This window comes from Ziziphus jujuba, chromosome 1, assembly GCF_031755915.1.
Source record: "Ziziphus jujuba cultivar Dongzao chromosome 1, ASM3175591v1".
NCBI classification, from domain to species: Eukaryota; Viridiplantae; Streptophyta; class Magnoliopsida; order Rosales; family Rhamnaceae; genus Ziziphus; species Ziziphus jujuba.
Genome location: NC_083379.1, coordinates 57,672 through 83,544, shown reverse-complemented (window position 1 = coordinate 83,544; position 25,873 = coordinate 57,672). Strand labels below are relative to the sequence as shown.

Below are 25,873 nucleotides of genomic sequence, written 5' to 3'. Positions count from 1 at the left end.
AAATTGTTGATGCTGTCCGTACAAGCCCTTTTTGATTGCATTTGAGGCTGATTTAACTTGATTCCATGACCTCTTAGGCATATGTATTGAACCCATAAAGCATTGGAACCATTTCATGCTTCCCGGACTCCAAAAATGTACCAAAATCGTCACCCGAGTCCGTATCGGCTTCCACCACTTGGATGCTTAGAATAGACTTTGTATCTTTAAGTATGGACAAGCTCTGTTGAGATTGATTACCCCCTGTATAAATACTCCCAGGTTGTCCTTAAATCTCTTAATTTGACCTCTTGTGATTGGCCTAGTCTTCATCCATGTCAAGTCAGCACCATAGCGGGTTATCGGTGGAGCGGGCTCGGGCGGAATCACATCAAGTCAGCCTCATCCAATTTTTTGGTAGTGACAAACAAGGCCATCCTGCATGGGTTATGGCTTGGAAGGATATCAAAGGGCTGGACAAAATGGCAAAAGAGGTTGAGGATGAGTTGGCTTGACTAACAGTAGACTGAATATCAGAGTTCAGCATAAATGGTTATGAATGAATGGTTCTCTGTGAATATACACCAAAAAAAAGAAGAAAAGATGGTGACAGTTCAAACCACCATCAAGAAGTTAATGGCAATGCCGTACATGGTAGAAAAGAAGTTGGAAAATAATTCGGCCGTTGACTTAGCCGAATATATTATGGAGGATGATTTTGAGGTTGATGATAAGTCAATCTTCAACGAGATTCATTTGACACCAGTGAAGATGGATGAATCCAAGGTTAAGGTTCATGATTCGTTAATAGATGCAAACTTGGGAACAGATAAAGATCCTAGACCAACATTCATAAGTGACTTATTGGTAGTTGATTTATGGGATGAAATTATTCAACTTTGGAGGAGTTCAAAGATTGTTTTGCATGGGACTACCATGAGATGCTTGGCCTGGATAGAAAATTGGTAGAACACTATTTGCTAATTAAAGAAGGGTTTCGGCCGCATAAACAGCCACCAAGGAATATATCACTAGAGGTCGCACTCAAGATGAAAGAAGAGATCGAAAGGTTGATTAAGGCTGGCTTTTTGAGGACAGCTCAATAGGTAGAGTAGTTATCTAATGTAGTCCTAGTGGTGAAGAAGAATGAAAATCTTATAGTGTGTATTAATTTTCAAAATTTGAATATGGCTACACCCAAGAAAGAGTATCCTATGCCCTTGGTCGATTTACTTATGGATGGAACAGCTAAGCATGTAATTCTTGCTTTCATAGATGGACATTCTGGATATAATCAGATTTTCATTGTAGAAGAAGTTATGTCAAAGACTACCTTTAGGAACATTTGAATGGGTTGTCATGCCATTTGATCTTAAGAATGTAGGAGCTACATATAAAGAGCTATGAATGCAATCTTCCATGATGTGATTAGGCATCTTTTGACAGTCTACATCATTGTGAAGTTGGATGCCATGAAAGATCATGTGGCTGATTTGAAAAAGGCATTCGAGCGAATGAGAATACACAAGTTGAAGATGAATCCCTTAAATGTGCATTTAGTGTCTCTACAAGAAACCACCTAGGTTTTCTAGTCCATCAAAAGGGCATCAAGGTTAATAAAAATCAAGTTTGGGTAATTTCGGAAGCCAAACCATCACAAACAAAAAAGATTGTAAAGTCTTATTAGAAAGAGAAACTTCCTTAAAAGATTTATCTTTAACACATCTGGAAAAATTCAACCTTTTTCAACCTTATTTAAGTTGAAGAATGAAGAAGAATTTAAATTGTTAAGTCATCACTAGAAGGCATTTGATTGAACAAAAGCATACCTGGCAAAACCACCTATCATTATGCCTCCATGTAAGAATGAGCCACTCAAACTTTATATTTCTATAACATAAAACTCTGTTGGATGTTTGCTGGCCTAGGATAATGAACTCGAAAAAGAGCAGGTTGTATGATACTTGAGTAGAATTCTCATGCCTAATGAGTTGAAGTACTCTTCTATAAAGAAGTTATGCTTGGCGTTATATTTTATAGCAACAAAGTTATGACACTACATGTTACCGACTGTCATGTTTATTATTTCTCAAATGGACTTAATCAAATATATGTTATCGAAACCCATTATTAGAAGATGGGTTAGAAAGTAGACAATAGCATTGTAAGAATTTGCACTTAAGTATGTGTCCCAAAAAGTAGCAAAAGAACAAGCTTTGGCAGATTTTCTGGCCGATCATCCACATTTTGAGGTGGAAACTGAGATGGATCCAAGAGAGATGGCTTCAATTTCCCTTATACCTTAGAAATTAAGCTTCGACATATCACGAACATAGACTTCAGTAGGAGTGGGAATTGTAATTGAATTCTCGAAAGGATTAAAGACACAATTTTCATTCCAAATCACCTTTGAATATTCAAATAATCAGACAAATATGAAGCTTTGATCAACGGCGTGGAAATTTTGAAGGAGCTGGGAGTGTCTGTAGTTGAAATAATTGGAAACTTAATGTTGGCCTTGAAACATTTGATGGGTGAATACAGTTGTCATGGTTTAGCTTTATCTAAATATTACAATGTGGCAAATCAACTTATACAGAGTTTTGACAATGTAATCATTCGACATATGCCAGGGAAATTGAATTTTGAGGCCAATGAGATTGGCCAGATAGCTTCAGGGGTACACATTTCAACTGAGTTAACAGAGAAGGTCATAAGTATACAAAAGAGGAATCTTTCAATGTTGAAGGAAAGATTCATGATGGGAGATATCTTTTGTGTAGAGATGGATGAAAATGATTGGAGATTTTCATTGTAAAATATTTGGAGAATCCGAACAGAAAGTGATGTGATTCCGCCCGAGCCCGCTCCACCGATAACCCGCTGTGGTGCTAACTCGACACGGATGAAAACTAGGCCAATCACAAGAGCTCAAATTAAGAGATTTAAGGACAACCTGGAAGTATTTATACAGGGGGTAATCAATCTCAACAGACCTTGTCCATACTTGAAGATACAAAGCCTATTCTAAGCATCCAAGTGGTGGAAGCCGATACGGACCCGGGTGATCGTTTTGGTACATTTTTGGAGTCCGGGAAGCATGAAATGGTTCCAATGTTTTATGGGTTCAATACATATGCCTAAGAGGTCATGGAATCAAGTTAAAGCAGCCTCAAATGCAATCAAAAAGGGCTTGTACGGACAGCATCAAGAATTTGGCCGAATTTGCTGTATTGCTTGCTGGCTTTATTGTATTTTACTGTATTAGCCTTTTCTTATTTTTCCAAGCATGGGCAACGTGTGGGACTTCATATTCAGCTTATTTGGTATCCTAAAAAGCATCTAGAAGCTGATTTGAAGCACAAAGAGGTCAAAGATTGGTCAAAGTCAAATTAGTCAAAAAGCTAGTATTATAGTTTCCTAATTTTATTCTACTTTTGTTTTAGGAAACTACCTTTACTTTTTGTCTTTTATTTATTTATTTTCTGGATAAATAAGTTTAGGAAAGTTTTTATTTTATTATTTTCATTGTAAATTAATTAATTCCTAAATTCAAAATAAAGGAATTAATTAATCCAAATTAGTTTAGGAATAGGAAAGTTTCGGCCAAGGTAGAATTCTTCTTTGTGTGGCCGGTTTTTCCAAGGGTTTTTAGGGTTTATGTTGTTTCTTTCAAAGCCTATTTAAAGGCTTATTTTTCATTAATAAGATAACTTTAAAAACTTTGATTTGATTAAGAAAATACTTGTGAGATTAATTATCTCTTTGTTCTTTGAGAACACCTAAAACACCATTAGAGAATTGGTTGTTTTAGCTTGACTTATCAATAGGTTTTCCATCCCCTATTGTGGCGTCTACATTATACCAAGGTTTCTAACCACAGGTTGGTTAGGGGTTGAGGTCCATTCCATTAGAACTTGAACTTAATTAAGATCCGGGCTAATATAATACGGGTTTAGGAGCAGGTCGTCCTAGGTTCGTATCATTTGGTATCAGAGCTAAATTTTGTTCAGGTTTGATCTATCTTTATTTGCTTTATTTGTTTTTGTGTTATTCTGCAATTTTAGCATTAGGTTAAGGTTGCATCCATCCTATACACGTTCAGCATCTTTAAAAAAAAAAAAAAAATTCATTCCTAGTTGAATTAGGTTTCCTAGTTTTATCGTATTTTTGTTTCCTAATTTGTTGGTTGTCTTTTATCATTGTTCTTGTTAATTTGGTTTTTTGTTGATTTTTCTTTGCTGTTTTAGTCTTAAATATTTGCATTCATATATTAAAAAAAAAGAAAACAAGAAAAAAAAAAGTTTGCGGCAACATTTAAAAAAAAAAAAAAAAACTGCACATTTTGTTTATTTGGAGGTCACGGGTTTGGTGTTTGTTTTGGAGTTGGAATTGCAATTTTGGTAATTATTCTTGCTACTGCAGTTGTTTATGTTCTGTGAGTGAAAAAAAAAAAAAAGAAGGTAAAGCCGAATAAAAAAAAAACAAAAAAGAAAACAAAACAAAAAATATTTCGGTTTGTTGGAGTTTGATTTGTTTGCTGGAAATTTGTTGGAGCTGCTGGTTTTGATTATTTATTCAATATTTGAGTTGCTGGGAAATTATTCCTGCTGCTGGATATTTGGATTTTGGGTGTTTAAATTTTTTGGATTAAAATTAGTTAAAGGAGTTGATACAAAACTTGAATTACAAAGAACAACAACCAACAACTTTTCTATATTTTTGTTCTCTTTGATTCTTGTTCATATTTGAATTTCTTTTTCTGGAATTTTATTCTTGAACTCATAATCTACTACCATCTGGTGCAGTTTTCAAAAATTCCAACGTTTTCCCATTATTTTGTGATTTCTTGTCTAGAAAGCCGAAAAATTAGGATTTGTTGGATTCTTTCGGTATTGCTTATTTTTTGCTACTGTCTTGTTGATAAGTTTAATTAAAACATACTAGTGATCTAATTGCTGTTTTGTGGGTGTTTTTAATTAGAACTTTGAGATAATTTATTGAGTGGAAAAAGGCAAGAGTGTGTGAGCTTAAAAGAGGGTAAAAGCCGAAACTAGTGTGCAAACACGAGTGTCGAGACCTTGTTTGAGTGAAACACGTGAGGGAGTGAATATTGTGAGGATTTATTTTATTTTTGCAATATTTTACTGACATGGCAGATTCTAGAATAAGAAGAGGGGATCCACCCTTGAGAATTAATGAGGAAGAGTCCGTAGCATTTCATGGCGATGACCGAGCTACCGGAAGTGGAGACCAAGTGGACTTGAGAACTATTTTGGAATCAATACAGCGGATGAGTGCTCAATTTGAGCATGTAAACCAAAGAGTAGGAAGATTAGAAGCCTCACAAGGAAGGCCGAATACAAGAAATAGGCAAGAATTCCATGGAGGACGAGGCCGAGGACGAGGAGGTCGCGAGAGGCCGAGAGAGGAATTTGATGAGGAGCCATTGGACGGTGACTTTGAGGAAGGTATGGACGAAACCTTTGCTGTCCAAGATAGAGCTGGCCGTGGGAGATATAGGAGGGAGGATACAGATGAAGATTTGGGAAATATCAAGGTTAATATCCCACCTTTTATGGGTAAAAGTGATCCTGAAGCTTATTTGGAGTGGGAAGAGAAAATGGAGATGATTTTTGACTGTCACAACTATTCGGAAGGTAAGAAGGTGAAGATGGCAGCAATGGAGTTTGGCCATTATGCACTCCAATGGTGGATAAATGAGCAAAGCACCCGAAGGAGGGTTGGTGAAGACTTAATTACAACATGGCGACAAATGAAAGGAGTCATGAGGAAGCGGTTTGTGCCATCCCATTACCAAAGGTTGCTGCATCAAAGGCTTCAATCTTTGTCTCAAGGAAGTAGGTCCGTGGAGGATTATTACAAAGAGATGGAGATGTTAATGATGAGGTTAAACATGAGGGAGGATAGAGAGGCAACAATGGCAAGATTTCTTGGAGGGTTAAACCGTGACATTGCCAACCAACTTGAATTACAACAATACTTGGAATTGGAGGAGATGTTGCATGTAGCCATTAAACTTGAGAACCAATTCAAGAGTAGGGGTGTTAGTACACGGTTTGGAGGAGTTTCTAGCAGTGGAAGGACAAGTTCAAGTGGCTGGAAAAACAATTCCACTTATGAAAACAAGTTGAGGCCGAAATTAGGAGAAGAATCAACCAACCGGCCAAGAAGGGAGGTCAAGACCGAATCTGTCCAAGCACTTAGAGGTGAGATAAAATCTGATCCTAAACCTCAAAAATCTAGAGAAATAATTTGTTTTAAGTGCCAAGGAAGAGGACACATATCCAGCCAATGCCCAAATAGAAGAATCATGGTATTAAAGGGTGATGGTGAGCTGGAATCCCCAAGTGAAGAAAGTGGAGCTGAAACCGAGCAAGAGGAGGGTTGTAATGAAGATGAAACCGAACCTGTAGATACATCTAATGCCGAGTTGAGCTTGGTTTCAAGGAGAGTACTTGCTGTCTACAAAGATGAAGAGCAGATACAAAGAGAAAACATCTTCCACACTCGCTGCGAAATACAAGGTAAAATTTGTAGCATGATTATAGATAGTGGGAGTTGTACTAATGTGATAAGTAATCTTGTAGTTGATAAATTAGGCTTGAAAACAATTAAACATCCAGAACCTTATAGATTACAATGGCTTAATGATAGTGGAGAGATGAAAGTAAACAAACAAGCCAAAGTAAAATTTAATATAGGTAGATATGAGGATGTAGTTTTATGTGATATTGTACCTATGATTGCGGGACATATACTATTAGGTAGACCATGGCAATTTGATAAAGATGCTACTCATTTTGGTCGAGAAAATAGTATTGTTTTCAGGTTTAAAGGGAAGAAGATCAAGCTGGAACCATTATCTCCTAAAGAGGTTTACAAGGACCAATTACAAATGCAACAAAGGAGAGAAGCCGAAAAGCTCAAGGAAAAAGCAAGCATGGCACCAACGGCTTCACCATCCATGCAAGAAGGTAAGATTGAGGTTGCTGACCAAGGTAAGGGTTCTAAGGTTCATGTTGAGTGGAAAGACCAAGAAAAAGCTGAGAGAGAGGTGAGAAAAGAGAGCAAAATCGAAAGCATAAAAAAACCAGAAATTTCCGCCAATGAGAGCCAAACCGAGGAAAGAAAAAGAAAAGAAAGAAAAGAGAGGAAAAACCAGAATTTTTATTTGAGTTTAGGGGATATTAATAAGGTTATTGAGTGTAAGAAACCTTTGCTGGTCATGATTTACAAAGAAAATTATTTTAATGATCAAACTAACTTTGAAGAACTTGAATTGCCAAGTTCAATGATTTTTCTTTTGAAGAAATTTGGAGATGTCTTCCCAAATGAAATTCCAAGTGGACTACCATCCAATCAAGAGGGAAAAGGTAAGCTTGCTATCCAAGGTAAGTCTTCTAATACTCAGGTTGTGTGGAAATATTTTAATAAAACCAAGAGTGAAAAATTTGGTGCAAAAGCCGAGTGTGAGGAAGGTGAGATGGCATTGAGTGAGAAAGGAAAAGGAAGACAAGAAAGGAAGAATATAATTTTTTATCTTAGCTTTGGTGATGTTAATAAAGTAATTATGAATAAGAAATCATTGCTGACCATGAATTTTAAAGATACTTATTTAAAGATGTCTTTATTGTATAGAACTTTATCTGCATTGTTGAGAGCTTTACTTAGTGGTAATTTGAAAATTTGGGAAATATTGTTTGCTAACTTTAAAAAGTGTAATTTTTTCCATAATGAGCATGTATTTCTAGATTTTGTTGTAATAGTATTTGACCCAGGTGAATTGGTTTGGTTGCACTTACTAAAGGAAATGTTTCCTAAACAAAGAAAGTTAAAGCTCATGCCGCCTATGGATGGACCTTTTCAAGTTTTGGAGCCGAATAACAAGAATGCCTACAAGCTTGATTTACCGGGTGGGTATAACATGAGTGCTGCATTTAATGTTGCTAATTTAACTCCTTTTTCTACAGGTGATGACCTTGATTTGAGGACAAATCCTTTTCAATAGGAGGGGAATGATGTGATTCCGCCCGAGCCCGCTCCACCGATAACCCGCTGTGGTGCTAACTCGACACGGATGAAAACTAGGCCAATCACAAGAGCTCAAATTAAGAGATTTAAGGACAACCTGGAAGTATTTATACAGGGGGTAATCAATCTCAACAGACCTTGTCCATACTTGAAGATACAAAGCCTATTCTAAGCATCCAAGTGGTGGAAGCCGATACGGACCCGGGTGATCGTTTTGGTACATTTTTGGAGTCCGGGAAGCATGAAATGGTTCCAATGTTTTATGGGTTCAATACATATGCCTAAGAGGTCATGGAATCAAGTTAAATCAGCCTCAAATGCAATCAAAAAGGGCTTGTACGGACAGCATCAAGAATTTGGCCGAATTTGCTGTATTGCTTGCTGGCTTTATTGTATTTTACTGTATTAGCCTTTTCTTATTTTTCCAAGCATGGGCAACGTGTGGGACTTCATATTCAGCTTATTTGGGATCCTAAAAAGCATCTAGAAGCTGATTTGAAGCACAAAGAGGTCAAAGATTGGTCAAAGTCAAATTAGTCAAAAAGCTAGTATTATAGTTTCCTAATTTTATTCTACTTTTGTTTTAGGAAACTACCTTTACTTTTTAGTTTTATTTATTTATTTTCTGGATAAATAAGTTTAGGAAAGTTTTTATTTTATTATTTTCATTGTAAATTAATTAATTCCTAAATTCAAAATAAAGGAATTAATTAATCCAAATTAGTTTAGGAATAGGAAAGTTTCGGCCAAGGTAGAATTCTTCTTTGTGTGGCCGGTTTTTCCAAGGGTTTTTAGGGTTTATGTTGTTTCTTTCAAAGCCTATTTAAAGGCTTATTTTTCATTAATAAGATAACTTTAAAAACTTTGATTTGATTAAGAAAATACTTGTGAGATTAATTATCTCTTTGTTCTTTGAGAACACCTAAAACACCATTAGAGAATTGGTTGTTTTAGCTTGACTTATCAATAGGTTTTCCATCCCCTATTGTGGCGTCTACATTATACCAAGGTTTCTAACCACAGGTTGGTTAGGGGTTGAGGTCCATTCCATTAGAACTTGAACTTAATTAAGATCCGGGCTAATATAATACGGGTTTAGGAGCAGGTCGTCCTAGGTTCGTATCAGAAAGAATGATAGAAAAACTCACCTAAAAGCAGTTCAATATGTTTTATTTGACAAGCTCTATAAGAATTGCCAGGATGATTTACTTTTAAAATGCTTGGGCAAACATAAGCCAAGGTGATCATGAATATGTGACATGCATAAAATAGGAACAAAATAAGGTGATTGATAAGGAGACATGGCCATTATTGGCCGACAATCCTATCTGACTGCATTAAATATGCCAAAGGGTGTATGGCTTACCAACATCATGGTTCAATACAGCACATCTTGATCATACCATTCAATCAAATAGTTAAGCCTTGGCCATTTCTAGGTTGGGCTAATTGATTGGCAAAGTGTATCCTCTATCAAGTAAGCAATATACATTCATCATAGTAGCCAATAACTACTTCATTGAGGGTGTCGAGGCACGATCAATGAAATCTGTAAACTAGGCCGATGTGATCAAGTTCATCAAAGAAGGCATAATCTACATGTTTGACATAAAGGAAATTATTACTGTCGATCGCGGTTAAGATATTCATCAAAGAATATAGGATCAAGCTTACTCATTCAACCCCATATTTCCCTCGGACTAATGATTAGGCCGAAGCAACAAATAAAATCTTGAAAGGCATCCTAAAAAAAATGGTGGATGACAACTCAAGGGATTGGCATAACTTGCTATCTGAAACTTTGTGGGCCTAGCAAACATAAAAAGGATCTGGTATTGGCACAATGCCTTTTGTATTAATGTATGGGAAAGATGTTGTTTTGCCCATGGACGTAACTGTGAGGTCTCTATGAATTGCCCAGCAACACAATCTTCATCTTGCCGAATATAGTTAAGCCATGATGCAAGAGATAAAAGAATTGGACAAAGTGAGATTGGCTGCACTAGATCATCTCCAATTCAGAACAAAGTTGTGGCAAGAGTATATAATAAAACGGTACAATTCAAAGACTCTGGCGAAGGAGACTTGATGTGGAAAAAAAATCCTGCCAATTAGTTCCAAAGATCTAAAATATGGTAAATGGTCTCCTGCCTAGGAATGGCCTTTCACTATTACCAAATTATTAGCAAAGGGGGCATATCCAACCTAATCAAGGGCCGCTTCTTAAAAAAATTTTACCTCGACTAGTTGGGAAACCCATGAAGCATCAAAGACAGAAGAGGCTAGTTAGGTCAATGGAGATATTGAGTGCATAGTAATTTGGATTTATGGAATCTTACAAAGTTACAAAATCAAGACTAAAGAGCTAGTTAAATATTGCTTTTCAATTTTACATTCCACTACAAAATTACACAGCAAGGGGGAAATTTTTGGACCATAATTCAATTTGTAATTTCTATTAATTTAATATTAGATTATTCAAATATTATTTTAGTTATTGGTAAAAAATGGTCAAGTATAAAAAAAAAAAGGATTGTCATACATGGTTTAGAAGTGAAAAGTTTTGAATAGTCACTAGTATAAATGATTTGTTAGAGAAATGAAAAGTAAAAAGTCCCACATCAAAAATACAACAAGCGTATTGAGAAGCTCCTTGCCTGTATATTGAAGCTCCGTTTGCTCATTAAAGACACACACCTCTCTACATCCAACCATAAGACTTTAGACTATTTAGTTTACTATTTTTTTAGAATTTATTTTCATTAGTCTATTGCTCTTAAATGTTCTTAGTTGAATTTTTTTTTTAGTCCTTTAATCATTAAGGCAATTGAATCTTATAATTATTTTGTTATGCAATAATCAATACAATTGCTTGAGTAGTTTGCTTCAATTGGAGCATATTTTTCTTTTTTTTTTTTTTAACGATTACAGGTTTGAAGTGGCACCATTGGCATATAACTTTCTTTCTTTGAACTATTACAGGTTTGAAGTGGCATGCCTTGGAGTACATTTTTCTTTCTGTTGTAGGTTTGAAGTGGCTACAGGTTTTAAGTGGTATGCTTTGGGGCATATTTTTCTTTCTTTTTAGGTTTGAAATGGCACACCTCAGTGCACATTTCTCTTTTTTTGAATTGTTGTAGGTTTAAAATGGCATGGCCATATATTTAATAGAAAACAGATTGTTGGAAAGTTTCCCCACATATTCCAACGGGTCTTATTGGCGTACTGAGTCCTTTTAAGTAATGTCTCCTTTTTCTCCAATAACCTAGCCACATTGATAGCTTTTGAAAAAGTTTGTTGCCGTTTCATTTTAACTTCCAAACGTATTTCATCCTTACGCCTTGTAATAAATCATCCAATCAAATAACTTCTAAGTAACCCATCAATGCATTGAGAGAGAAGGTCGAACTTGGCCTGATAAATAGCAAACTATTGTTGTCTGTCATAGCCAAGTAAGGGCTTCAACTGGATGTTCATAATTGATTGGTCTACAATGGTTAAGTATGACTTTCGTAAACTCAGTGTAGGAGAGAGGTCTCCTAAACTTGGTGTACCATCGATGCCTTTGGAGTACCATCCCTTCCAAATGGAAGAAGGCCAACTAAACCCCCTAAGGAGAGAAAACACTTTGAAATTCAAAGTATTGCTTTGCTTTATAGATCCGCCCACTAAGATTGTCGCTGTTAGAGGTGGAAGAAGAGAGTTTGATACTTGAATAGTTAGGACCCACCTAAGATTTCTTATCGGAACCCTAGATAAACTCCAACTGGGAAAATCCTATTGGATCTTGCTACAGAAAATCCAATAACATCTCGCCAAAGGGTTGGACATGCTCCAAGATTCTCTGTATAGAAAATGCACTCCGATAAAGCACTACCTTATTCCTCCACCTTAGTATAAGAGACTTCTATAAGAGAAAGCACTTCAATAATAAAAGTGTAATGATATAGATGTAAGAAATAACTTAATAGAATGGAAATACATTTATGACTCATGTCCACACTCACTATTCACTTATTGCAACCATACGTTATCATAGCATCTCGTGAATGTACCAAATGCATAAACATAGATAAAAGATAATAAAAACAATGATGATGATAATGAAAACAACAATAATAATAGTAGTGATACAACATCTTAAGAATTTGAATAACTTGCCTGAAGGTTACCATACCTGTTTAATGGCTACTGTACCTACCCTAAGGCCATAATACCTACTCGAAGGTTACCATACCTGCCTAATGGCTACTGTACCTACCCTAAGGCCATAATACCTGTCTGAAGGCTATCATACTCATGCGAAAACTATTGTATCTGCCCGAAGGCTACAATACCTACTCAAAAGCTACCATACTTGTCTGAAGACTACGATACTTACCCATTCAAACAAATAAATATGTAGTTGACAATAATAATAATAATAATAATGACAATAATGATAAGAATGATAATAATAACAACAATATCAAATAATAATATTAATAGTGACGATATGATGATGATAATAATAATAATAATAATAACAATTAACGATAATAACAATAATAAACAATATTAATAATAAAAATAATAGCGAATAATAATAATAATGATGATAACAAATAATATTAATAATAATAGGAACAATAACAATACCAATAATCATAACAACAACAACAACAATAACAAATAATGATAATAGAAAATCATTATCATAAATAGATAACATAAAATTAAAATTAATAAATACACTATGTAACCCATATATTTGGAGCACAGATATGCCCGATGTACCAACACTAATACTCAGTCACATGATATCAGTTGTTGCCTGTACATTGCTACCAATACGGCCAAGGGTGGTTGACTATAGTGGCCGTTCAACCCACTAGTTTCATAGGCAGCAAAAATACGAGACTAAGCTATTCATGAGTCACATTCATTTGTTGCCCTCGTATGGTGTGGTACACACTGATGTAACATAATATATATATATATACATCAAAAGGATAACTGATGCACTATACGATACACCAATGCTGCCAAGTGATGCTTGGCATCCTAAACAATACTTGACAGATAAATGAGGGAGAAAAGAATTTGCAAACGACGCCATCATTGTCCCAATGTTTCCAATGCTGGATAACCTGCCATTTTATGGCCAAAGGGGCCAGTTGATGCTCATTGTACAAAATACCTATCAACCTTCCAACCCTTAGCTCCTATAGAGTGGCTAAACCGGTCATTCTTCGGTTGAGAAGAGGGTGGTTGATGCTATCATCGCGAAATACTTGCCTACCTTCTTTCACCACAACTCACAAAGGACAGTCATACATGTAACCTACGCGCTAATTCATAATATAATAACCAACCATTCTATGGCTAGGCGGGCAGCTAATGCTCAATGTGCAAAATACTTGCCAACTTTCTCTCCCATAGCTCCCAAAGGATGGTCATACGTACATGCCCGTTAAACACAAATATAGTACAATATTATATAGTGTTTCTATAGATTAACTAATCATAATAAATAAATTAATCACATAATTAAGCAAACAAATAGATAGGCAAAACATTATATTATTCTTAATTCAACATAAGCATCTAATCTCTTTTTGAAATTTTAATAAATACTCAATTAACAACACTTGGTTAATTGATTCCTTTAAATCGAAATTTTAATAATAATGAGAAATCAAATGACTAAATGTTCTTATATATATAAATATATATATACAAATTTAATTATACTCACACACTCACACACAAATATATATATATATATATATATATGCATGCGATTTTTTAACAAATATACTTTATATATAACAAATATATAAAAGTATATACTAGATATATATATATATATATATATATATAGGGTGGTGCTAAGGTCAGGACCGACCTGATCGGTACTTATCCGGACGAAAAACATGTTTATTTTATCGACCGTTGGATTAACATTGAGGATCCATATTAGGTTACCATTTCCTTCCCTTCCCCACCCATCTCTCATTGCATTCGGCACCATAGAATCTCCCTTCCATTTCCACCCATCTCCCACTGTTCCAACCAAAAGCAGGGACCGTTGGAAACCCACCACCCATGCCACCACTCAGAAAGACTATTTTTCTCTTTTTGATCTTTCTCCTCATTTTGTTGAAGATCCTAAAAATTTTCTTTTTGCTTGTTTAATCTTTTAATTCTAGGTATTGATTTGTGTTTTGCTTTGTCTCAAATTTATTTAATTATTTTTCAACAAGAAATTTCTTGATTTCTCTCCTTGAGATTTTTCCTGGATCTTGATTTTTATAAAGGAGTCACTTGTATTATTTCATGGTTTTTATTGGGTTTGTATGTGTTCGGTGTTTATAAAGTTCTCCTTTTAAATCAAAATGGATGGATGACAAATTTGTGGAAAATTTGAAAGTTATTATTTTTTTGGGCTTTTTGTGGCTGAGACTTTTTCTTTTCTATTGATTGCAATTATATTTTCAGTAAAGTTGTTCTATAGTTGATGGGTAGGTGGTATTGTGTTTCAAAATTATATGCTCTATCCAGTTCTTCAACTTGATTCTAGTGTAAGGGTGTTCAGTATTCTATCTAAGAGTGTTATGTGTTCCTGTCCAGCGTGATATGTTTTTATTTTTGTAGATTTTCGATTCGTCTATATTAAAAAACTTGGCACATATCCTTTGTATAAAAAAAGATACCGTTTTAAAGGTATATTTTCATTTTTGTCAATGTAAACTATAGAAGTAACTATAAGGCATTGACTAAATTAGTGAAATATGATAGTATGATAATGCTCCCAACTTGACTCTCCCAAATATGTTCTCATGTCTCTATCTGAATTCTTCAAACTTGTTCGGCTCTCTGGTTTTTTTTTTTTTTTCCATGAAAAAAAGCAAGCTTGATAATATTATGATCGACTATTTTAGAGTACAATAGCGCTGTCAGCACACTTGATTCATGGTCGAAGGGAACAAAGGTATGGTACTTTGAATTTTCTTACTGAAGCCTAATGATCCTCTAAAAGCATGTTGGATTTGTTTCTAAAAACTTGTTTACAATAAGAAATAGTACACTTACATTTTGGTTTAATTTACATGTATATGATGAGGTCAATATGAGTAAGAAAGTGGTACTGGCACTTAAGAAATCTGTATAGAGCCGTGCGGCACTAACTCATTTGAAAGGGCTGCAAACAAGCAGAATTGGATGGAAAATATTTACAGAAGATCAATCAAGCATGAAGAACCTAGGGAGTGAATTGGGCATTCAGATGGAGCATAAGGCTTATATCAAGTATCTGATTTTTCAAAGAAAGTAAATTCATGCCAGCCCAAAAAGTAACAAAGATATTTTCACTTAGACTACATCATCTGGCTTTCTAGAACATATACTTACATTAAAAGTTAATGGGTCTTTTCTAATGGATGCTTCATGCTTATTACGGTTGTACTTCCTGACAAGCTGATTAGCACTTTGTGAAAGTAGACTACTTGTTTGGTAAGATAACAAACAATTTTACTATAATTATATTATAGAAGAATTAATTATTGATTCATGAGAAATTCACATCAGAACCCACTAATATGCGAGCGTGGTAGAGAAAGCCAAGCAGACATATTTTATAGATTAAAAATTTTACATGATCATTATACTTGGTGGCATTGGAAATGTCCATTACAAGAAAGGAGAGCATAACATGAAAAAAAATTTCCATAGCAACGCAAAATCTGGATTCATTTGAATCTTGTTTAGCCAAAGTAACTTAATGAGAAAAATATCAGAATCATGACTATCCAAGACTAGTATATTTGGTTCTAACAAAAACAATATTTTTCCTACTTCATTAAAATATTGGATTCTAAGTACACATGAATAGTTACAGCACATTAGACACAAAAACAGCAGATGATACAAGTATAACTAGCAAATAAAAATAGTTTAAATTTTCAACCTTAGCTAGTTACCAAACAGATTTTGCTGCCCTCTTCCATTTTGGCTATTCATTTTTCATTCAAAGAGGTAAAGCTTTATACAGCTTGACCCAGTTTCCAAGCTTGCAGCATAAACATGCTCTAAGTACCTTAAAGGAATCCAAAGAAAAACATAGAAAAGTAATGAGTAATTCTCTAGTGTGCAAACTACTTCAAATTCTTTTAAACATAGAAAAGCAATTTGCAGATTCTAATTGATAAAAGTAATAAACATAAGTGACACGAACCTAGGACAACCTGCGCCTAAACTCGTATTATATTAGCCTGGATCTAATTATGTTCAAGTTTTTATGGTCACCTTAACCCCTAACGAACCTATGATTAGAAACCTTGGTATGTAATGAAGACGCTATAATAGGCGATGGAAAGCCTATTGATAATCAAACTAAAACACTCATTTACTAATGGTGTTTTAGGTGTTCAAAAGAACAAAAAGAATTCAATCTCACAAATAATTTTCTGTATAAAGTTTAAGCTTAATTCTTATTGAAAAATAAGCCTTTAAATAGGCTACAAAGTCATGAAATAAACCCTAAAAACAAAGGGAAAATCGGCCATACAAAGTAGTTTCCTATGCTGGCCGAAATTCTCACTCCTTTCCTAATCTAATTTGGATTAATTAATTCTTTTATTTTGAATTAGGAATTAATTAATTTACAATGAAAATAATAAAATAATAACTTTCCCAAACTTATTTTTCCAGCAAATAAATAAATAAAAACACAAAAGTAATGGTAATTTCCTAAAACAAAAATTAGAATCAAATTAGGAAACTAAAATACTAGCTTTTTGACTAATTTTTGACCACTTTGAGCTCCAAATCAGCTTCTATATGATTTTTAGGATACCAAATAAGCTTATTATGAAGTCCCACACGTTGCCCTTGCTTGGAAGAAGAAGAAAAAGCCAACTCAGCATATTACAGTAAAGCCAGCACAAAATACAGCAAAAATCGGCCAAATTTACTAACTGTCCATACAACCCTTAGACATATGTATTGAATCCATGAAACATTGGAACCATTTCATGCTTTCCGGACTCCAAAAAATGTACCAAAATCGCTACCCGGGCCCATACCGGCTTCCACCACTTGTATGCTTAGAACATATCTTGGATCTTAGAGTATGGACAAGCTCTCCTGAGAATGAATTACCTCCTAGATAAAGGAAGCAAGTTTTACCTTAAATCTCTTAGTTTGAGCCCTAGTGGTCGGCCTGGTCTTCATCCATATCGGGTCAACACCCCAGCGGGTTGTCGGTTGTGCAGTTCAGGAGGAATCACATCAATAAGTGTGCTTTCTATGGCTTAATAAACTCGAAAAGGATTGACCTTATACTCAGCTATATGTCATTTCAAGTAAACAATGGCCTGAGGCACCAAATGTTAGTTAAAGTCTACATAAAAAAAAAGTGACAGCCAATAAATGGTATTCACAAAACAGAACCAAAAAGCTAGTGTTCCAATTAAAACTAGGACATCATAGTGCAACCATTCCAAGAAAGATAATTGAGGAGGGGTGAATCACTAAATTTCAAGAAAATTAGAATTATGACATATTATACTTATTTTTGTTATGATCAACCATTGAACCTGAAACTCAATGAATTTTTTCTTTGGATACATATAAAACAAAAATAAAATATACATAAATACAAAAAATCACGTTGGACAGGAACATAGAACACCCTTAGACAGAACACTGAACACCCTTACAGCATAATCAAGTTGAAGAACTGGATAGAGCATATAATTTTGAAACACAATACCACCTACCCATCAACTATAGAACAACTTTACCAAAAATAAAATTGCAATCAACAGAAAAGAAAAAGTGCCAGCCACAAAAAGCCCAAAAAAATGATAACTTTCAACTTTTCCACAGATTCGTCATCCCTCCATTTTGATTTAAAAGGAGAACTTTATAAACACTGAACACATACAAACCCAATAAAAACCATGACATAATAAAAGTGACTCCTTTATAAAAATTAAGATCAAGGAAAAATCTCAAGGAGAAAAATCAAGAAATTTCTTGTTGAAAAATAATTAAATAAATTTGAGACGAACCTGAAACATAAATCAATACCTAGAATTAAAATATTAAACAAGCAAAAAGAAAATTTTTAGGATCTTCAACAAAACAAAGAGAAAGATAAAAAAGAGAAAAAGAGTCTCTCTGAGTGGTGGTCTGGGCGATGGGTTTTGAATGGTCCCTACTTCTGGCTAGAACAGTGGGAGATGGGTGGAAATGGAAGGGAGATGCAATGGGAGATGGGTGGGGAAGGAAAGGAAGGGAGGAAAATGGTAAGCTAATCTGGACCCTCAATTTTAATCCAACGGTCGGTAAACTAAACATGTTTTTGGTCCAGAAAAGTAATGATCAAGTCAGTCCTGATCTTAGCACCACCCTATATATATATATATATATATATATATGTAACAAATATACATAAAAAGTGTATATATATATAACAAGGTATATAACAAATATATTCATAAAAATATATAACAAATATACTTATATATATATATATTTATATTTAATGTACCCAATTACTTACACATATATATATTTATGTATTTATATATACACATACACACCTTTAACAAATATAATTTTTATATGTCTATACTCATATATGTATATATGTAAAAACCTTTAACAAATTCATGTATATACATACAAACCATTAACAAATATATTTTTTTATATATCTATATTCGTATATATATATATATGTATTTTAGTATATATATATACTTCATATATATATATATTCACACACACATTTATATGTACACAAGTATATATATATTGATCTATATACATTCATATATATCCACACAGAGTCCTTCTATGGTGTATATATCCGCATGTCTAGACTTCAGTATTTACGATAATTTTTTCAAAAATCGTCATTAATACTGAAGTCCGGATGCGGACAGTCTGCAATAGAATTTTCTTATCTACACACACACACACATATATATATATACACATAATCTTTTAATAAGTATGTACATACTTATATACACTTATATACACAATTATGTATATATATATATATATGTATTCATATACACATGTATGTAAGGAAATTTTACGGTGCGGACCTTATTATTAATAAACGGTTTTTGAAAAAATTGTCATCAATACTCATCTCCATGTGATAGTATTGATGACGGTTTTTTCAAAAACTATCGTCAATAGAAACTACCACCAATACTAAGGTCCGGATGATAAAAACTTGTGGACGTTTAACCATAGATAGACTATATATATATATAATATAATCATATATGTTAACATATATATGTTGATATATATATATATAATCTTTCAACAAGCATGTATATGAATATACATATACACATGCCAAAGGAGTACATGCATTCACACACACACACACACACATATATTTATATATATATATATATATATATATAATATGTATGTGTAAACATACATACACACATCTATACATAAATATGTATATATATATATATACACACAATTTAACACATTTATCACATTAAATACAAAATTTACTTAAAAATGGCAACTCTCCAAATACACCACATAATTCATAAACAAGGTATCAACAAAAAGCTAGAAGGACAAGGAACAAGATACTAACAACCGTTGGGCTCGGCATCATCCACAGTGGTTGGAAAATGATTAAGAAATTTTGACCAACTTGAAACCATTGTATCTTTTCAACCCCTTGGAATTAGAAAAAATGGAATCCATATTTAGACTCAAGGGGTCGAAAACTAAGGGGGGACCGAGTGCATGCCTAGAAGCTATCAAAAAATTGATGAACCGAAGGGACACTGACCACAAAGAATGAAGCATCGATCTCGGCTTGTCCACCTACCAAATGGCCGAAGACTTGGCCAATGGCATCACCCAGCCATGTGCTCCCACATCGATTAGCACATCACCGTTCAGCGGCCAGGGCGCTGCCAATCCGATTGGTTAGTAAGAGAGAGAAAAAGAGAAAGGGATAGAGAAAGAGAGAGAGAGAGAGAGGCTGCCGAGGGGGGAAAGAGAGAAAAAGAGAGGGAAAAAAGAAATATTTTGTTAATTTTGTTTATGGTGACACATGGCACCGTTAGTTGGTGACACATGGCACCGTTATTTGGTGACACATAGCACTACTCTGTGAAGTCTCCCCAACTACACTTGGGTTAACTCATGTTCGAAATGCATAGTAGATCGATTATCACATTGTGCTGAACAATATAAGTGGGTATGGGGCATTGACAGGCTATCTGTATCCAATTACACATCGTTCAGGTATAGATCAAGGGATAATTCAAATGTAATAATTGTCACTCACATAATGCCGAGAGGCCTTTTCAAAGGTTGGTTTCAGGATTCGAAAGAACTCTGAAGTTAAGCATGCTTAGGTGAGACCAATCCTAGGATGGGTGACTTCAGGTTAATCTGCTAAAAGTTGAAGCCATGTTTGGCTAAAACGTCTTAGACTTTAGTCTTGAACTTTACATTAGTTTTCCCACTAGTATCATGAATCGCTGCTTTAATACCACTTGATGCAAGCCAAAGAAAGTAAAAAACAAATAAGAAAAGAAGATGGGATGCATGTTAGAGAGAGGAAATATACTTCATTGATACTTAATATCCACCATTACAACTGGAAGGATATATACAAACCATTGCTCCAATATTTTAGGGAAATAACCACTAACTATGGTTAGAAAGAACATAAGCCACTAATATAAACAATAAGGAAAGCAAATAACATAGAGAATGTCAAATAACTGCATATGACAGGTCACTACCACACACCCACCCATGTCCATATTGCATAGGACATGCAAACGCCCCTATCAATTTGTTTGTCCAATTGTATTTAAAACATTTTTTTGTTTATGAAAACAAAAAGCTGATCTTTAAAACACTTATAAGATGACTTTCCATTATTTTCTATGAACACTTTGAAAACATAAACAATGAACAAACAAAAATTAGTAAACAATATATAATTTTTTTTTTTTGGTTCGGAACACAGATTTAACACAATAAAAAGTCATAGGAACCACTAATTTTGTATCAACCGATGAGTTCTAGCCCTTGGATCATATGAGCAGGATTGAGGTCTAAGACCATCCAAATGAGACTGGAGCCCATATACACCTAAATGGACCTTGATCTACAAGGACTGCCTGAATAGACTCGTGGTTCAGGATTACCTGAAACGGTCTAACACATGGAACTTCTTGAATGGGACAGTTAGTCGAGATTGTATGAAGAAGCCGAGCACCCACAGGTGCCATAAGGGGCTCGAGATCTTAGATAGCAAAACACTCCTTATTTTTCCAAAATAATAGAAAGTTACTTTTTGTTCTCTATTTTAAAAATAGAAAATTGAAAAGTGACCAAACATGTTTAAGTTTTATGCATTTTATTAAAATAATTTTATCCTTAATTTAAATATAATAGATGTGAGTGATATATAAACTAGATCAACCTCATTTGATAATTATTTATAAGTATTAATACTTTGTTATTAACCTAATAATACGATAAAATAATTTAAAAAAAAATAGATTCCGCAAAGCTAATTTTGAACCTAAGAATTTTAGCATGTTATAAACGGTGCGCACATGGCACGTCTTGCCCAAGTGGGCCCGAGTTATCCTTGTCTATATGCGTAGAATGGAAAGTATACCTGGGCAGAAGGGTGGAAACCCCCTCACGACTACTAAAAGGAAAGTAGCTTGATTGGTTCGAATCCAATTCGTGAGATGGCGGTGATCTTTAGCTGGTCATGGCCATAATGTGCTCTTTTCCTCGGATTCATTGGAACCTTCTTTTTCAAAGCCCGAGGAAAGGTAGCCGCAGCGACTGAGGAAAGAAGAGTTTTGGCATCTGAGTTTGAGTTAGTTAGCCTGAATGAAGGACAACGGTTGGCATTTCAATTAGTAATTCCTCGAGCTAAGTAGGTAGGGAAGGCTCTCGCATTGGTATCCAACTGGATGTTAAGCGGGTCCATCCACTCGAGTGAGGAATAGGCCCCCACGGAGGGAAACGTTCCTAACCCAAGAAGCAAGTGGATAAGACTAGCTCTAGCAGAAAGGGAATACGAAGGTGCAAAACAGCTGTTAAAAATGAATTCGTTTAGACTGGTCTCATCACGGAGTCAACAAGTCAACCCCATTTCTTTTTTGTAGTCTAGTGCTAGATTTGAACACTGAAGTCAATATGAACCAGTTCATGGACGCGTGCGCACGTGATGATGTCGGAGCGCCTGCAGAATACAGTACTCTCCATATAAATTTTGCGTATGCAAATTCCAGTTTCCACAACGGTTTGAAACATGTGGTAGACAGTATATGCTATTCTCCGTAGAAAATTTTGGCCATACAAAAAATAATAATAATAATAATAAAATAAATAAATAAATAAATATAGCAAGTTTTATTTATTTTGCCACAATTTCAGTTACATCTCACATTTTTCTATTAACCTAATAATACGATAAAACAATTTTGAAAAAATTGATTCCGCAAAGCTAATTTTGAAACTAAGAATTTTAGCTTTTTATAAACAGTGCCCACATAGCACGTCTTACCTAAGTGGGCCCGAGCTATCTTTGTCCAGAATGCGTAGAATGGAAAATCTAATTTAATGACAACTCAAAATATCCAACAGTATGACGTCATTCTAAGGTTGGTATTAATTCATTATCATAAAAAGTGGTATTATTTTTCCAACCGAGAAAAGTGATATGTGGAATTATATTTCCAACCGAGAAAAAAGTCATAGTTGGGCACTTGCGTTCACACTAAACCCATTAAGAATAATCCAATAGTCTAAATAACGTCAGGCCAGGCCATGGTATTTATTTGTTATCATACAGAGTGTTATTTTATTTCCAAAGAGGGAAAATCATGGTTCAGTGCTGACACGAATCCCTTTAAATATCATCACTATCGTACCTACGGTTGTCATAGAGTGAATTGTGGAACAAAAAAAGGGGAAAAAAAAAAAAATGAGTTCCTCCATACTACTAGGATTTTTCTCCGTTGTAGTTATTTTCATGCAGCTTCTAGTCACTCCTACCATTGGCCAAGAAGGCTGTTCACCAAAAGCTGAATACTGCTGGAATTGTAATTCCACCGTCGAAAATTACACAAGTACCACAACCTACAAAAACAATCTCAACAGTCTTCTGACCTCCATCTCCTCAGACACCAAAAACAGTTACGGATTCTACAATACGTCGTTGGGAGAAAACTCCAACAAAGTCAACGTAATTGCTATGTGCAGAGGAGACGTTACGCCGGACAGTGGCAGGACTTGTCTCAATGATACCAGATACAGGTTATTGGAGGAGTGTCCTAACAAGAAAGAAGCAATCATTTGGGACGAACGATGCATGGTGAGGTACTCCAACAACTCTATATTTTATACAAGGAAAGACGACCCTCTAAAGACATTACCGAGCCCAAATGCAGCAGCCAATCCAGAACAGTTCAAGCTGGTACTAAAGCTCTTATTAGATGACCTAAAAATCAAAGCTGCTTCAGGTAATTCTACTGCCAAGTTTGCATTCGGAAATCATAACGTCACTAATGCTGAAGGAATATTTGCACTTGTTCAGTGTATACCTGACCTGAACGAGGGCGAATGTAACGGTTGCCTAGATCACGCTATCTTACAAATTCCAGACTGTTGTGGTGGAAAACAAGGGGGACGAGTTCTTACACCAAGCTGCAACCTTAGGTTTGAGTCAGGGCCTTTCTACAATGAGCCTCAGGTCAATTCAACACCGGGAAGTGAAGGTGGATGTTCCAAAGATGTCAAATATTGTTGGAAATGCACTGAAGATGGCAACTCCAACGCTAGTAGCATCTTCAACCAGAACCTGAACACCCTCCTCTTCTCCCAGCTCACGTCTAATACAGAAATCGATTACGGGTTTTACAACTCTTCACTGGGAGAAAACTCGAATAAAGTCAATAGAATTGCACTGTGTAGAGGAGATATTGAAATGGATATCTGCCATAAATGCATCAACGAGTCGAGCCGCAGGCTGTTGGATAATTGTCCCAACAGGATGGAAGCGATCATATGGGAAGAACTTTGCATGGTTCGATACTCAAACAAACCTATATTTTCAGTAATGAAAGATGAGCCAATTGTGAAAGCTCCGAGCCCGAATAAAGCAAGGGATCCAAATAAGTTCATGAGGGTGTTGAAACCTATGCTGGATAACCTGACTAGTAAAGCTTCATCAGGTGACTCCCAGAGGAAATTTTCAACGGAAAACGGAACTGTTCCTGGATATGAAACAATATATGCACTTACACAGTGCACTCCTGATATAAGCAAGCAAGAATGCACAGATTGCCTCAAAAGGGCTACCTTAATTCTTCCAGAATGTTGTAATGGAGTTCAAGGAGCTAGAATTCTTAAACCCAGCTGTAGCTTAAGGTACGAGGTATATCCTTTCTTATACCTGGCAATTTGGGTTGGTGGGTCGTGTTCGTGTCAACCCGTTTAATAATCGGGTCAAAAATGCCTAACCCGAATACGACCCATTTATTAATCGTGTCAGGTACCTAAAACACTAACCCGACCTGTTTATAAACAGGTCAACACGACACGACCCATTTAACACGATTATTTTAACGGGTCGTGTTGACCTATTAACCCGTTAACCTGAAATTGACCTATTAACCCGAAAACTAACCTATTAACCCGTTAATCTGAAAATTAACCTATTAACCCGAAATTTTTTTTATTTTTTTTATTTTTATGTTTTTGTTTTATTAAAGATGTATTTTTTGTTTTTAAAAAATTAGTAATAGAAAATTATTTTTATAAAATTTTTAATTTATAATATTTTTTAGTTATTAAATATTATATTAGTGATAAAATATTAATTTAAAATTAAATTTAAATGGGTTGTAATAGGTATATAATTGTGTTAAACAGGTCAACCCGAAAATGACACGATTAATAAATAGGTCGTAACGGGTCAATTTCGAGTTAAACAGGTCAACCCGAAAATGACACGATTAATAATCGTGTTAAACGGGTTGACCCGATTATGACCCGAACCCATTTATAATAAACCCAAACCCATTTATTTCGTGTCGTTTTCGAGTCGTGTCGCCGTGTCATGATCCAAATTGCCAGATCTATCCTTTCTACAATTATACTGCAGATTCGCCAGCGGCTTCTCCACCTTTAAAAGGTATTTATGGATCACTATGATTTATGCCTAACACAAGTTATTTTTCTTGCTTGGCTTTATGTGTCCCTTAACCCCTAGGACCCATTTGAAATGCTGAGATTGGATTGGATTATATTGGGCTTTTTGAAATGTTGAATAATATTGGACTAAATATGAAATAGGCTGGACTTAAAATAGTTCACCCAGTCAGTGTCGCATCTCAAATGAACACACCCCTGCCCCCCTCCCTTTGTTTTTTCATTCACATTTTAATTGTTTATTTTTAACTGTGATTTTTCAGGGAGCAAGAGTAACAAAACGTTAACCATTGTGCTTAGTGTTTCTGCTTTACTCCTTCTGGGCATATGCTTCTTCTTAATAAAGAGGAGATCAGCAAAGAAATATTCACCAAGTAAGTAATGGATTTAATTTGTCCTTAACAGTAAGGATCATCGTGTCCCTAACATCTATCACCATAACATACATAAGGTCCAATAACGAGTAATCTATCACCATAATATGCATAAGGTCCAATAACAAGTAGAGGCATGAGATCCAGTAACTTATATATTATATTTCAAAATAAAATCAAATATTTGTTCATTTTAAATTTATTTCGAAATAATTACTATATGTCATTTA

At 34.9% G+C, this 25,873-nt stretch overlaps 1 protein-coding gene across 1 annotated transcript; it reads left to right on the top strand.

The window, feature by feature from the left end:
• Nucleotides 1-582: 582 nt before the first annotated feature.
• LOC107404868 (putative cysteine-rich receptor-like protein kinase 23) lies at nucleotides 583-25,545 on the top strand. The gene is made up of 3 exons (XM_060819870.1): nucleotides 583-846; nucleotides 23,096-24,486; nucleotides 25,533-25,545. Exons 1-3 carry the CDS (start codon nucleotides 583-585, stop codon nucleotides 25,543-25,545), a joined length of 1,668 nt encoding a protein of 555 aa, XP_060675853.1.
• The last annotated feature ends 328 nt before the right edge of the window (nucleotides 25,546-25,873 follow it).